Genomic DNA, 14,927 nt, shown 5'->3' with positions numbered 1-14,927 from the left:
TCTTGGAATGCAGCCTTTAAAAAGTAAATTTTAAAAAGAATGTCTGATTGCCAAAGGGTGATCAAAGTCCTGGAAAGAGTTAACACAAAGGGAATAAGAAAGGGGGGGATGTTTGAGTTGACACTTAAACAAGAGAGGCGTGTCCTCCTAGCTCCTGATTGGCTTCAAGTTCTATCCAAAAACCTCCCCTCCCCCCCCCTTTCATTCCTCCTCCTCCTGCTCTCTAGGTCCCAGGGGAGAATGTGGAATAGTGAGAGAGATCAAAAATAAACCTCTTATGTCAAAGCAAGGGGGGAAGAAAAGTATAAATACCGAGGACTCCGCAGCCAGCTTTGGTGCTTCAAAGGATTGGGAAGAAGCAGCCCAGGGAGAGAGCGGAGCAGCCTAGGGAGAGAGCTTCGACACACTTTTTTCCAAGTGGACAGCTCGCTTCGCTGCTGCATCTTTTGCCTGGAAAGGTGCAAGAGCTACTTTGGAAGCTGGTTAACAGAAGGAACCCCACAAACCAGCCTTTGGGGAGAAAGAGGACCCCCCCCCAATTCTCCCTCTACGCTGGGCAAGTTGTTGCTAACTAAACCTGGCATTAAAATCCCAAATTTGTTCACTCTCTCCTATCAATTTCAAGCCACAGTGTTTTTTTTTCCCCTGGGGATCGCGGCTTGCAAATTTGCAGCATACACAGCTGGGGACTTTGCTGTTTCTTCAACTGAGCCTGCTCTTCCCATCCCGTCATTGGCTCCCTGATAGCAGCATCAATGCCCCTTTCTCTGCAACCACCGCAGCCCTCGGCTGGCAGGCTGGCCGCTGGCCGCATGCTCCTCTTCCCTCTGCTGCTGGTCTTGCGACTGCTTGGCATTGCCTGGGCACTGCCCACCCAGGACAGCGACTCCCAGGGGGTGGTGCCAGTCTGGATGGTCCCTCCAGGAAGCGAAGGGCAGGTTTCCTTCTCCATCCGTGCCTTCAGGAAGGAGTTTGTCCTGCAGTTGGAGCCAGATGCCAGCTTCTTGGCACCTGGGCTGAAGATCCAGCACGTGGGTAGGAAGGAGCTCCTTGCTAAGGAGGACGTGGGGCTCCGGAGCTGCTTCTACTCTGGGACTGTGAACTCCCAGCCAGACTCCCTGGTGGCTGTCAGCCTGTGCCAGGGCATCCGTGGCTCCTTCTTGGTGGATGGAGACAAATATGTCATCCACCCACAAGGTCATGAGAATGGAGATCCTCTGCTGCAGGCCCACCAACTCCAGAAGAGGGGGTGGGCAAAAGAAGCTGGAGGGGACATCCCAGAAGAGGAATCCCGGGTAGCAGAGTCCAACAGCACCAGCAGAACCAAGAGGTTCATCTCAGAAGCCCGCTATGTGGAGACCCTGCTAGTGGCTGATGCCTCCATGCTCCAGTTCTATGGGGAAGACCTGACGGTAAGCAGCGCTTCAACTCTCCTTCTCTTCCTTTTAGATGCTCAGAGCAGGTGCAGGTTGGGTGGTGCATGGCAATATGCATGGGATCTTAAGTGGAGATCTTCTAGCTGTGGGTGGGGTGGTAGATCTGGGGTGATGCAGTCAGGGGCAGGTCATGGTAAAAGCATGAACCCTGAGCAGTAATTCTCCAAATCTCGCTTGCCTTCAACTTCTGGCTGCGTACACACCATACATTTAATGCGCATTAACTCCTGGTTGCATTCACACAACACATACAAAGCACATTTAAAGTACACACATACCCTAGGAATCTTGAGAACTGTAGTTCACCCCACACACAGCTAGAATCCCCAGCAAACTACCGTTCCCAGAATTCTTGCGGGGTGTGTGTGTGATGTGCTTGAAATGTGTGGTTTGTTCATTGCTGTCTTTCAGCCTCCTGTCTGTAATTTTTATGGGGTAAGGGCCATAATAATTCTGATCCACTTTGCAGGGCTACTTACTGGGGATAACACTTGTGAAGCACTGTGAACACTTTAAGACACATGATAGCAAAAATGGTCATAGTAGAAAAATCGGGGGATGATGCTCCATGATGCAGGGGTGTGCATGGGGTCGTTGTGGGACAACTCACTTCTTTGAGACTGCTCACTATTGAAGGGCAGACTTGTTAACAAGGAACTTCTGCTAAACAGCATCTCTGGGTAGTGTTATGTCCCCGCCCCGCCCCTATAACACACAATTAACACATCCCCCCATAATGTGATGTCATCATGTTCTGCATTTCCCCGCCCCAGCTTCACATCATGTGTGAAGTCATACATCTGATGGATGTTCCTAGAAGTTATGGGGTGGGGGTGGGGAGCTCAACACACAGATGACATTTCTGGCAGCTGCCTGAGTCTGCAGTAACATGTAATCGCGCCTTGTCTGGTGGAGATGAAAGCTCTGTATTTGTATAACTCATCGCTTTCTTTGTACCTGGTAAAGTGCGCAGCAGAACTTGAAAGCTGGTATTTTTCAAAGCATAATTTTGTCCAGAGAGAGGCAAAACTGAACTATGTATTTTTTTGGGGGGGGGTTAAAAAAATTATTGTGGGAAATGAGCACAGCATCTTTTGCCTGTGGAGAACTGTGGAGCAATTTGATATTACAGTCATTGAGCTAATCTGTGTTCCTCATTATTGTAAGGTCTGCCTCTTTGGTATACTAATTTGGTACCTGATACTACTTTTGGAGAATAATTGGGGGGGGGAGTTGGGGCTTTGTTTAGTAGGAGAAGGGGGAAGAGGCACAGTCTCTATCAGTAGCCACATAAGATTAGTAAAACTTCTAGAAGTCATGTTTTGATGAGAGCCTCCTTCTCTCTTCGGATGCATCCCCCCCCCCACTGCCGTGGTTGAAGAGAACCACTTGAACCAGGAGACCCACAGATTTCATAAGTACCATTTAGATGAGTAAATTTATGTTCGCTGTGTGAAAGTCTTCCTCAGCTTTGTTAGCTGTAAAAGGGAAGTTTCTCTCCTGGAATTTGTGTGCAAGGAAAATCCTAACTTCTGTTAGGACAGCGGCTTTCACAGTGGTGAAATTAAGCAGGAATTATATTTAAAGCATTCTATTAAAAGGAGAGGGGAACAGAGGTGCATGGGTCATTACAAGGGGTTCTGCTAACTGAGTATTGAGGGGGGCATTGTTCATCTTTGGTCACAGCATTTCTAGTGTGGGGAGTTATTTTGTTTGAGGTGCTAATAGCAGAAATGGGCTCAGTACAAGTCAGGTTTATTCAGGAGACCTCTTTCTTTCAGCACATAGCAGGTGGAACTTCAGAAATGTTAAATGTGAATATTTATTACCCAATAAGATATATGAAACATTTCCACGATAGGCAGGATGCATGTGGAATCGCACTTTGGGCTCTTCCAGACTTTTGCGCTTTGGGGGTGGGATTCAGCCACATGCCAGCAAACTCAGATTGCACAAATAAAGCTGGTTATTGCTCTGTTTCCACAAACCACCCTCCCCGCTCAAAACCAGACATTCTGTGATAAGGAAAATGATTGGGAAACGCACCCTTGGAAAGTGAGGGATAATAGTTGCTTGGCACAGGTTTGTATGTCCTCCCAACAAACAAATCTGAATGTGTGCTCAATGAACAGCTGGCAGAAATGACATGGAACTGCTGAACTAAGAAAACCTTGACTCTTAGGGCAGGGGGAGAAAAAAGTTTGTAACAGTTAGAGACTTTGCTTTCTATGGTGTAGACACACACACACACACACACACACACACAACATACGTACAAGTGTAACTTTCCTTTATCCCACTTTTGTCCTTGATCAAACAGGTTTTGCATATTTTTTTAAACAATACAAAAACTTTCCAGTTCTTTTTACCTGAGGTGAAAATCGGAAGGTTGTACATATGCCACAAGCAGCGATCACTTTTTCAAAATGATTTCAATTCTGTGGGGATAAAAATAACACTCTAGTCCTTTGTCTGGAGAAAGACTAGAGCTGAGTCAATTACATCCATCATCTCTGTATAGAAAGGATTTATTTCAAGCATTTGGCTTAACCCTTTAATCCTTATCCCCAATTGCAAAGAAGGCTATGTACACAGAACTGCATTTTCCTCAGTCTCCCTGCTGCTTTTGCTTCTTCCCATTCTCCATCCTTTTCCCTCTGCTGTGTCCTCTATTACTGGAGTTAAAATTGCAGGATCCTTAAGGGTAGGGACCATTATTATTATTATTATTATTATTATTATTATTATTATTATTTACTCATGTAATCGCTTTACCCCCTATGTGCCCACTCAACAGTTCAATCTGTGAAACTGGCAGTCTTACGCACAATACCCATTCCAAACATTTAAGAAATTCTTCCTTTAGCTTGCCATAACCTGCACTTTGGAACTCCCTGCTTATTGCTATCAGGGCGGCATTTCTACTATTTTTTTGTTTGTTTGTGTGCCTGCTTAACACATTCTTTATTAGGCCCATCGAGATGTATAGATGTTGCTGTGCTTTTAATCAGTTTTTGGTTAACTGCTGGTTTATTTTTTATATATATTTTACTTATTTTATCTGTTTTCATTATTTATTTTTATATTATTTGTCAACCGCTTAGAGGTTTCGTGACAAACAAAAGCGGTATATTAATTTTGTAAAGTAAGTAAATAAAATTGCTATGTCGCTTTGGAAAATGGTAGACATTGGATGGTGCTATACGAACACATAATGCTTCAGTAGACATCTCACTCGGCTGAACTCTGGCTCAGACGATAGACTCCCTGCTACAGTGCCAAACCTCTGTAATACTAATAACCCCCTTATATCCAGACGTCATGCGGATCTGGGAATCTCGCCAACAGCAGTCGAATGTCTAAACTGGGTAAAATATGAATCGTAAGTCTGTACAGTAGTCAAGAAATACAATGGATTTCCCAAAATAGGAAGATATTGAACGACAATTGTTGTTTTTCCCTAGAAGTGATTTATTTTGGAAAGTTGTTTGTCTGTTTGCAATGCCTTTAGACACCTCTTAAGATATTGTAACCCTATTTGGATCATGACTGCTGAGAACAAGCAGCAGGTTTTTGTCTCTGTTTGGGTACAATTGTTTGCCATTTTGAATCAAGATGGCGGGATGAACCTTTCAAAGCTGCAGTGATTTAAACTTCTGATTTCGAAAGTGCACTAGAATCCCTGAGCAGTGCCGGGCACAAGTGTGCTGATTTCTTAAATTTCTAAACAGTATTGCCTTTCAGAGCAGCATACATCACGTCCCCAGGCAGCCGCACACCCAAGCAGTGGCCAAGTCCATGTGATTCACAAAGCAACAAATGGGAACAGTATGTCCATCTGGAAGCTCCCCCCACCCTTACAGTCCTTCACAGTCCATACACAGTCATAGGTATCCTCTGCACACTGGGAATTTTGGATCTTGCTCGGGTGTGTCCCCCCCTGTTGGACCTTAAAGACTTGGGATGAAGTTAAGAGACAGCCTTGGGGGCAAATCCACTTCATACACTTCAAGACACACATTTAAAACACATGACTTCCCCCAATGAACCCTGGGAACTATAGTTTGTTAAGGGTGCTGGGAATGGTTGGAATAGCAGTTCCCAGGATTCATTGTAGGAAGTCATGTGTTTTAAATGTGCAGTACAGCCTGTGCCTTCCCTATGGGCACCCCGCGCCCGCCCCAATTGGTGCTGCATGCCCCGTGCCGCATGAGGTGCGCGGCGTCCATAGGGATGGCACGGAGCGTGGGGTGCCCTTAGGGAGGGACGGGGCGCGCCACCCTACAGCTAGGGGAAGGCAGCCAGCGGACTGCACGGAGCCTGCAGGTACCAAGACGCATGGCTCGTGCGCACTGCAGGCCCCACAGTAAGTGCCGCCGGCCATTTTGTCACCCCCCATCAGGGTGGCACCCGGAGCGGGCCACACACCCCTTCCTACCCCCCTGCACTGGATGTGCTTTAACGTTATAGTGTGGATTGGTTAGGCATTTGCAACAGGTGCTGGGTACCTGCCCCCAGTCTTGCTCCCTCTACCACCCAACTGGCACTCAAATACTGTGCTAAGCGGCTGACCTATGGAGTGCAGGTCTGTGAGGGGCCTGCTGCTCTCTAGATGCCTGGAACTATTACTCTCCTCAGCTGCTGCTGGGTGGCATCTGGAAAGCATCAGGTCAGGGAAGGCTGTTTCCAGGCTACCGATGCCAAATGGAGAATGCTTATATCTCTCTCAAACTACAATTTCCAAGACTGCATTGTGGAGAAGTCATGAGAGTTGAGAAAGCAATGCTGTGTAGATCCCCATCAGGCTGTGGAGGGCTAGCCTACAATAGCTAGAGAGCTATATTTCCCAGACTTCCGTGAAGGGAATCCATGATAGCTAAGCACATCTAAAGCTAAGCAGGGATAGCCAATGCTGTGCCCTTCAGATGTTGGGCTCTATCTCTCATCAGCCCCAGCCGATATGGCCGGTGGTCAGGGATGACGGGAGCTGAAATGCAGCTAGTCTATAGTGTTCAATGAAAGCCCTTTGCCGTCTTCCTCACATTTCAGGAGGCTTACATTAGCAGCAGTAAATCGTTCCAATCTCCTGTGGAAGACTGGAAGACTAACCAAACAAAAGCATCCATGTATATTACTTGCCCACAGCTGTTTCTGATGGCACTGGTGGTGGGGTTAGATGGAGGGGAAATACGTGTGTGTGTGTCAGCCTGGTCTGCCTGAAAAGGTACACACATGTCGCAGAAACATTGAGTCAAAGGGTCCGTGTTTACTTGGCTTCCATGCAATCCTTGCAGCCGCGTTTCCATCACTAAACATTAAAAGGTCAGGCGCGTCCTTTGCAAGTTGTTTTCCGACATTAATTGTGGCAGAGGAGGCCCCCGAAATAGCTCAGATTCGCACAGATGGACAGAGAAGGAGTGGCTTCTGTTTTACCTCCCAAACAACCATCACGAGATGCCTTCCTGCTCCGTATTGTTGCCTAGGCTGCTCTGTCCCCTTGCTCTGGGTAGAGTGAGTCATACGCTAGCTATACTCAGAGAAGACCCAATAATCTATTACACAAAGGGAAAATGTGTGTTTGTCATTGCCCCCACTAATGTGGCTCCCAGAGGGGTCAAGCTGCTTAGACAGATAATGGGGAGGGGCGCAATTTGAAAGGCTCCGCTCAGGCCGCATCTGGAGTCTGACTACATCCTTGGAAGAGACCCAAAGGATAAGCAAAATGAGGGTCTAGTAGTTCCATTTGGTCAGGGTTGGGGAACCTTTTTCGAACCACTCCCTCCTGGGCAACCTTCTGCCGTCATCAAGGTGCCAGGAGTGGGCGGAACAATGAATATATACATTTTACCTTTGTACAGTAGGCTGCTTTCTACACACACCCCTCTCTGTCCCCAGCCTGGCAAGAAAGAGGCATCATCAGAGTTCAAGGACAGCGGCAGAAACACTCCAGGAAGGAAACGGAAGGAAGAAACGGGGTGTGGGGTGTTGAGAGTGTGACCTGAGGAGAGTCCCAAGGGCCAAACAGAGAAGTCAGGGGGCACCTTTTGCCCCCAGGCCTCAAGTTCTGCAATTCTGATTTAGGTATTTGTCCTTCTCTCTTCCAAAGCACCTGACTAGATGCCTTGCTCTCATGCAAAGGAGGAGAAAAGCAGCTTGAATTGTGTTTGGTATCTGCTTGGAGCCATAAGCTTGAGGAGTTAAGATGCAGATTCTGAAGCGTATCTCCACTCAAAAGCTGTTACAGTCAGGCTCTTTCCAAGTTTGCGCGCACACACACACACACGCAGTGGACTGCAGGATTCTTCTCCACTTCCTCCTCTACCTTCTACGTAATGCTAAACAGCTGCCACAGTCCTCCTCTAGAGCAAACATTGGCAAAACAACTGCTGATTATGAAGCACTCTGGTATGAAAAACGCGCCACACAAGTGAACATTGTTATTCTGGAGGCGATGGCTGAGGACCCAGCGTGAGTAGCTTCCAAGGGCTGGGAGGAAAGCAGGCCAGCCCTGGAATAGTATTATGGTTATCAGGTTGTCAAACAATTGCTCATGTCCCACGCTGAAAAGAAACAGGTGACGTTGCTTCAGAATTCATTGTGAAATGTCCCCCGTGTGTCAGTGTTTCCTAAGACTTTGATGGATGACACACACTCCTTCCTCCCCCCCCCCAACTCCCATAAAAATTGAACCTCTCAAAAAGGATACTGTAGAGCTGGAAAAGGGGGCAGGAAAGGGGGAACTGAGATTATCAAGGGGGCTGCAGTGTCTGGCCTAGGAGGAGAGGCGGCAGTAATTGGGGACATTTTAGTTCAGGGGGAAAAGGTAAGCAGCAGGTGATGTAATAAATCTACAGTGGTGCCTCGACTTACGAATTTAATCCATTCCGAAGGCACCTTTGTAAGTCGAAAAATTCGTAAGTCGAAAAACGCCATTGGAAACGCGATTTCGCATAGGAATGCATTGGAAACGGAAAAATTCGTAAGTCGAAAAATCCCTATCTAAAACCGCCGCAGTTCCCCCCCCCCCCGGATGTCGAGACATTCGTAAGCGCGCGGCCATTACCCCATTCGTAAGTCAAAAAACTCGGTTGTCTAGTCGTTCGTAAGTCGAGGTACCACTGTAGTAGGATTATGCATGTGCATTAGAGAGCTTTTTCTCATTCTGCCATAATACCAGAACTCAGGATCACCCAGTGAGATTGATAGGCGGAAGAGGTACATTCAATGAGGTCCAACTAAACACAATTATGGAACTCCCTGCAATCCATTAGTTCGAAAAAGTGATCAGACAAATTCATAGAAGGTGAGTCTAGCCATGGCAGCTCTAGTCAGCCCCCAGGAGTACACCAGTTGTTGGAAGTGGGGATACTGCTTTCCGTTTTTACTTGTGGGTTTCCCAGCGACATCTGGTTGGCCATTGTGGGGGAAAGATGCTGGATGTAGACCAGGCATCCCCAAACTGCGGCCCTCCAGATGTTTTGGCCTACAACTCCCATGATCCCAAGCTAGCAGGACCAGGGGTCAGGAAAGATGGGAATTGTAGTCGTAGTAAGTAAAACCTTTATTGGCATCAAACAAACTCGCATACAAAATAATAACAGATTAAAACTGTCACTGTGGCAAACGCTGTGCCAAGAGAGGGAAGGGAATAATCCGCCATCCGCTTTCACGACAATGGGGCTTCCGGCGACTCAGACGACTGCAGAGTACAACGCCGAGAAAATAGTAAATTAAGGTATTGAGCCACCATCTCGGTGAGGACCGGGTCCTTCCCCAACAAGAGGAACCGCAAGATTTCCCGCTCTGGTCTCCCTCTGGGAATGCAGAGCCGGTCCAGGAACCGTTGACGAAGGTCGACGTAAAGGTTACAATGAAAAACCATATGTGGAAGGCTTTCCACCTGAGGGTCATGACACGGACAGATCCTCTCATCCTTCGCCCTGCCCGAGAATCTTCCCCACAGGAGGTTCGATGGATTTGCATTGAACCTGGCCAACGAAAATGCCCTTCTTTCTTGTGGGTTCAGTAGGAAGTCAAGATAGTTAGGTTTTGTTTCATGAGCCCACGGGAGGTGGAAAAGAAGGGGGGAACATGTTGTGCCTGCTGCCGCTATAAGATCCTGTCTCTCAATGTCCCACAACCTAGTAATGACTGTGGCTTTGGCAGATTGCAAGGACATTGAGCGGAGGAGTTCTACTGAAAGCCCCAGTTGCTGTACCTTCCTATTGAAGTGTTGCAGCCCTGGGGGGAGGAAGGTGTCCGAAAGCATTACCTGGAGGAAGGGATCTCTGTCAGAGTCGAGGCAGATTTTTAGCCAGAATATAAGGAATCTTGCCCAGGCGACAGATTCCACCTTGTGTTGAGCTCCCTCTAGACATAAAACTGCATATGGGACGCATCTTGGAACAGAGAAAATCTTGTAGAGAAAGGTTGATTGCACTTGCTCTACTGTCTGGGTGAACCCCGGGATCCAGATTGGAATGCCGTAGAGCAGTTGTGAAATGGTCTTGGCATTGAAGATCTTGAGCGCAGAAGGGATATGTGAGTTGCCCCTTGTTGTAAAAAATCGCGTAATTGCCTGCGTGGATATCTTACTGGCGTTCACCACCACGCCTCGATGTGGAGACCAGAGGAGCCTATGGTGATAGGTGATTCCTAGATAATTGAATTTAAAGACCTTCTGGATGGGTTTACCTCCAAAAACCCAGGAATTGTAGTCCAAAACACCTGGAGGGCCGCAGTTTGGGGATGCCTGGTCTACATCCAGCATCTTTTCCCCTAAATCATCACCTACCCTTGCCCCTTTCTCTCAGCATGAGTCACTGCTCTGAGCATGCCTGGCTCATGCATATACACACAGCGCACACAGTCTCCTCCTAGTGGGACAGAATTGCCCGCTCCCAACAAATGGCGGGAGGCAGATCCCAAGCAATGGATAGTGCAGAGATAAATCAGGCAGCGACCCTGCGGGGAAGAGGGTTGTACTTTTTTACGCCATACTAGCAACTGGATGGCATCCAGCTTACAAATAGCTAGTCTACATATTTTAAATGGACAGAGTCAGGGACTCCAGCATTCTGCTTGTGGCAGGAAACATGATCTAGAGAGGAAGGATGCCTAAGTGGAGGGTCAGAACAGAATCCCCAAATGAGTTATGGGGAGCAGCTTCTGTGTGTGGCTCACGGGATATGTCAAAGGTCCACTGGACCATGTTGCATACAATGCAGATAGGCAAATAAAGGTGGAGTCCAGATTTGGGTCGGGGAGAATGACGGACGGGTATGTCCCAGTTTCTGAAGGCTCACTGGTGATTTCCAGCGAGATTTTTGAGGAACCAGGGAACCATCGTTACAGCAAAAAGTTCTGGAACTGGTCCTCCTCTCGCCTGCTCAGCGGGAGATTTTTGCCAAGATATGCTTCCCATTTTGTGCCTCCCTTTATTCCTGCTGTAATAAGATAGCTTTAAATTCCCTTATAGGACTCTGGGCCAAGCTCAGGCACTGCAGAAGGAAAACACGTAACATTCTCCCAACACTTTTTTTAAAAAATGAAATGCAATCGCAGGGGACAGACACCGGAAATGGAAAAGCGGCCGTAGGGAGGGATGCCACTTTCCTCCCACTAGTGGGGAATTGGCTTATGGGGAGGTCTATGTTTGAGCCGAAATACTACAAGATGGAATGAGGGCTCCATCCATACTGTTGTTTGACACCTGAGATGTGTTTTCAGGAGCCACCGTATTCCTGTCACCTGTTTTAACTGTTTTTAATTCTAAATTTTAAATTGCTAAAAGCCATGGTGAAGGGCAGGTGTTAAATTTAAATATTTGATTGCTTTCCTCCCCCACAAACAAAGTCTCAAAGTGACACACAGAAAAGAAGATTTATATGAGACTACTGAAGCGGGTGGTGCTGTGGGTTAAACCACGGAGCCTAGGGCTTGCTGATCAGAAGGTCACCTGAATCCCTGCGACGGGGTGAGCTCCCGTTGCTCGGTCCCAGCTCCTGCCAACCTAGCAGTTCGAAAGCATGTCAAAGTGCAAGTAGATAAATAGGTACCCCTGCAGTGGGAAGGTAAACGGTGTTTCCGTGTGCTGCTCTGGTTTGCCAGAAGCGGCTTTGTCATGCTGGCCACGTGACCTGGAAGCTGTATACTGGCTCCCTCGGCCAATAATGTGAGATGAGCGCCGCAACCCCAGAGTCGGTCACGACTGGACCTAATGGTCAGGGGTCCCTTTACCCTTTACCTACGTTTTTGTTCAGCTATTAACTTACCAGTACTTCCTCAGCAATTGCAGACAAGCCACTCTCCCTCGGTCTTACTCCCCTTGCCCTAATCTGCAACCTGAGAGATAACAATGCTAACGTATTCTACAGGGTTGTTGTTTGGATTACAACTGGCCATTGGCCACATTCATGGCATACATTTAAAGCACTGTGATACCAAATCAAAACAAAATTACAAAAAATGACCAATTATCAATGCAGCAAATGCTCCTAGAAATCCATTACTTTCCTGCAATTGAACTTTGAATGTATCAAAGAGTGTTACTTTGGACCTTGCTAAATCTTACTTTTTCTCCCTCCACTTATTTCTTCCTACTAACTTGTCATAGAAAGCTGATTCAGCGCTTCCAGGCACTTGCCCAGAGTTCAGTTTCCTTGGAATGAAGGACAGTGGGGACTTAGGATAAATGGCTTACTTACACATATATACAACCTGAGCCAAAGATGGTCCACCTAGCTTGGAACCATCTAGACCAGAGGTTGTCAACCTGGTCCCTACCGCCCACTAGTGGGCGTTTCAGATTCTAGGTGGGCAGTAGAGGGTTCTACGGCACAAGCCGAATCCCCCTTCCACCGAGCACTGGTGGGCGGTAAGGAAATTTTACCATCCAGAAAGATGCATTAGTGGGCAGTAGGTATAAAAAGGTTGACTATCCCTGGTCTACACTGACTGGCAGTGGTGCTCCAGGACTTAAGACAAGGAATCTCTCTCCCAGTCCTACCTGGAGAAGCCAAGGTCTGAACCTGGAACCTATTGCATGCAAAGCTACAGCCCCTCGGTGCAGGTCTGAAACGATCAAAGTTGTGAAGATGAAATGAGAAGGTGAAAGAATGCAGGAGAGAGAGGGAGAAGGGATTTGTTTTAAGAGGCAAGAGAAAGAGGTGGAGAAAGATCTTAGGCAAATGAAATGTGGGTGCCATCCCAGTGGGGGAGAAGGGAAGGAGGAAGCCAAGGAGGGGGGGTGATTCAGCCCCTCTCCAGCTATCCGATGCCCAAACACTGCCTGCAGCATCCTTTGACTGCCACTTGGCTTTGTGCAAGGAAATTCCTGGCTCGCACTTTAAACCGCCAACGGAGGTGCTATATTTGAGACGGGAGCCAAGGCCCTTGCAGAAACTACCAGGAATTCTGCTGATAGTCTGGTAAACAGCACAGGCTGCCTGCCGGCTTCACTCCCCTTTCCCCAAGGCAAATGGTTCCCAACAAGCTGACTCTTATTAGCTTTGCACCACTAGCTCCAGGACTGCCTCTTGAGTCTGTTCTGTGTGGCCAGCTACTGTGTTCAGGCCTTCCCTCAGACACAATCTGACCTGAGAGTGTCTCCGCCGCAAGGCACCAGCAGAGCGTTGATTCTTGCTCCTTGGAGCTGGTTCTTCCCACTTTGCTTTTCTTATTTGTGCGCTTATGATGCATTTGTTGTACACTTCAAAAATGCAATGTCTAGCGCAATACACTCATTGGGGAGCCAGGATTGGCTGCAGTTCCCAATTGAGCGTGCACCTGGTGGCAAACCTGGATTTGATACTCTGCAAGTTGTGAAATGGTTCTGAGTGTACACACGATGGAGCTGCAGCCAGTTCTGACTCCCTAATGAGCTTAGATAGGTTTGAAAATATGTTGACACAGCCACACTTGGGAAGTGTACACTGAACATGCTTGACGTGTACCGACACAAGCCTGTGTTTTCAATCAAGGGTACACTCAACTGGGTTTCTCCTACTAGGTTTTGTCCAATTTCTTCTTTCCCTTTTCACTTCTTTCTTGAGAAACTACTCTAGAGAATCGGGGGTGGGGAGAGATGGCCCCATGACATAAGAAAAACTAATCAGGATATCATGGCTCCATGATGTCACAAAAGCTAGCCAATGTGTGTTGTGTCATAAAGTATAGCCAATCAGTTCTGCAGGCTGGAAATTAATAGAACCAATTTCCTCCTCAGCTTTATCCAGGATTGAAACCTCTGGTCTGTACACACCAACAAAAATGTTTCCTAGTTCTTCTTCTTCCCTAGCTACTTTAAATTTGAGTTATCAGAGGCTGAACTTGGCACCTTATTCATGCTAAATATTTGCCCACTGACTGGACCATAACAATAGACATAGTTACACTGAATATTTCAACCAAGAGTCAACAGCAAACTCTAAGCTACACAGAAGTGCTAAGTGGATTATTTCCACTCTGTTTTATGGAGGGATCCAAGTGAATGCCAAGGATATGAATACAGTTCAGTGAGTCATGTTTTGTGAAGAATCTCTGCACTGTAGATTGTTAATCAGGTGCAACTGAGTCACTATAATAGTTCCGTTATTATTGTTACAAGTGGAATTCTAACTCTTAAAAGAAGCAAATGGTGATATTTTAAATTAGACTCTGACCCAAAGTTTGAGGTCAAACGTAGCTCAAACACTCTTTGGGTGGTCCTGAGGAAGCTGCAATCCCTTTACCTCCATCATCCTTTAAGCGGTTTCAGTGAAGAGCTGCAATTGTTTGAACACATGGGAAGCTGAGGGACAACTGAGGAAGGAAAGTGGTAAAACACATACTTTGCAGGTAGGAAGTCACAGGTTCAAATTCTGGCACCTCCAACTAAAAGTAACAGGTGGTGGCAAAAAGCTCTACTTCATCAGTCAAAACAGACAATAGTAGCCTAGATAGGTTCCCCACCCACAATATTTTTCACCCCAAAAGCCATATTCCCTTCTGGGCAACTTTCCTGGGCCCACATGCCAGTGGTGGGTGGGGCAGAAGCAAAGTCTATGCACACTCACATACCCCTCTATGTCCTTCATCCAAGGAAGCAAGAGTTTGAGGATACATTCTATGCAGGAAAAAACACTTAAGGGTGTGTGGCTTGGGAAGAGAGACAGAGGGCTCATCCAGACTTCCATTTGTGCCATGATTTGTAGGCATAGGTCCATGCTTTCCAGACATGGGTCTGAGCAGTGTTTATTGTTTCTTCTTCTTGTTGTTGTTCTGCCAAACACTGCCACTGTTTACCACTGAATTGGAACATACATTGATCCCCAGAAAAAACTGATTGATTCAACAGTGAACAGCAGGTCTTCCTGATGAGACCAAAAAACAAAAACCCCACTCAGACCCGTGCCTAGAAAGCACGGACTTGTGCTTACAAATCGTGACACAAATCGAAGTTTGAATGAGCCCATAGATGTTTGCTTGCAGGCCTGAGCAACCACCTTAAAT

The 14,927-nt window shown here is 47.0% G+C and overlaps 1 protein-coding gene across 1 annotated transcript in view; it reads left to right on the top strand.

Annotated features, from left to right (window-relative positions):
• Positions 1-404: 404 nt before the first annotated feature.
• The window catches only part of ADAMTS8 (ADAM metallopeptidase with thrombospondin type 1 motif 8), a 28,978-nt gene continuing 14,455 nt past the window's right edge, over positions 405-14,927 (top strand). Inside the window, exon 1 of the mRNA XM_035139593.2 lies at positions 405-1,412. Within this exon, the coding sequence (XP_034995484.1) occupies positions 756-1,412 (657 nt within the window). The 5' untranslated portion in view covers positions 405-755. The remainder of the gene's footprint in view (positions 1,413-14,927) is intronic.

This window comes from Zootoca vivipara, chromosome 15 (genome assembly GCF_963506605.1).
Source record: "Zootoca vivipara chromosome 15, rZooViv1.1, whole genome shotgun sequence".
Classification (NCBI taxonomy): domain Eukaryota; kingdom Metazoa; phylum Chordata; class Lepidosauria; order Squamata; family Lacertidae; genus Zootoca; species Zootoca vivipara.
Note: the sequence above shows the minus strand (reverse complement) of the source record. Positions and strands in the feature narration are given on the sequence as shown.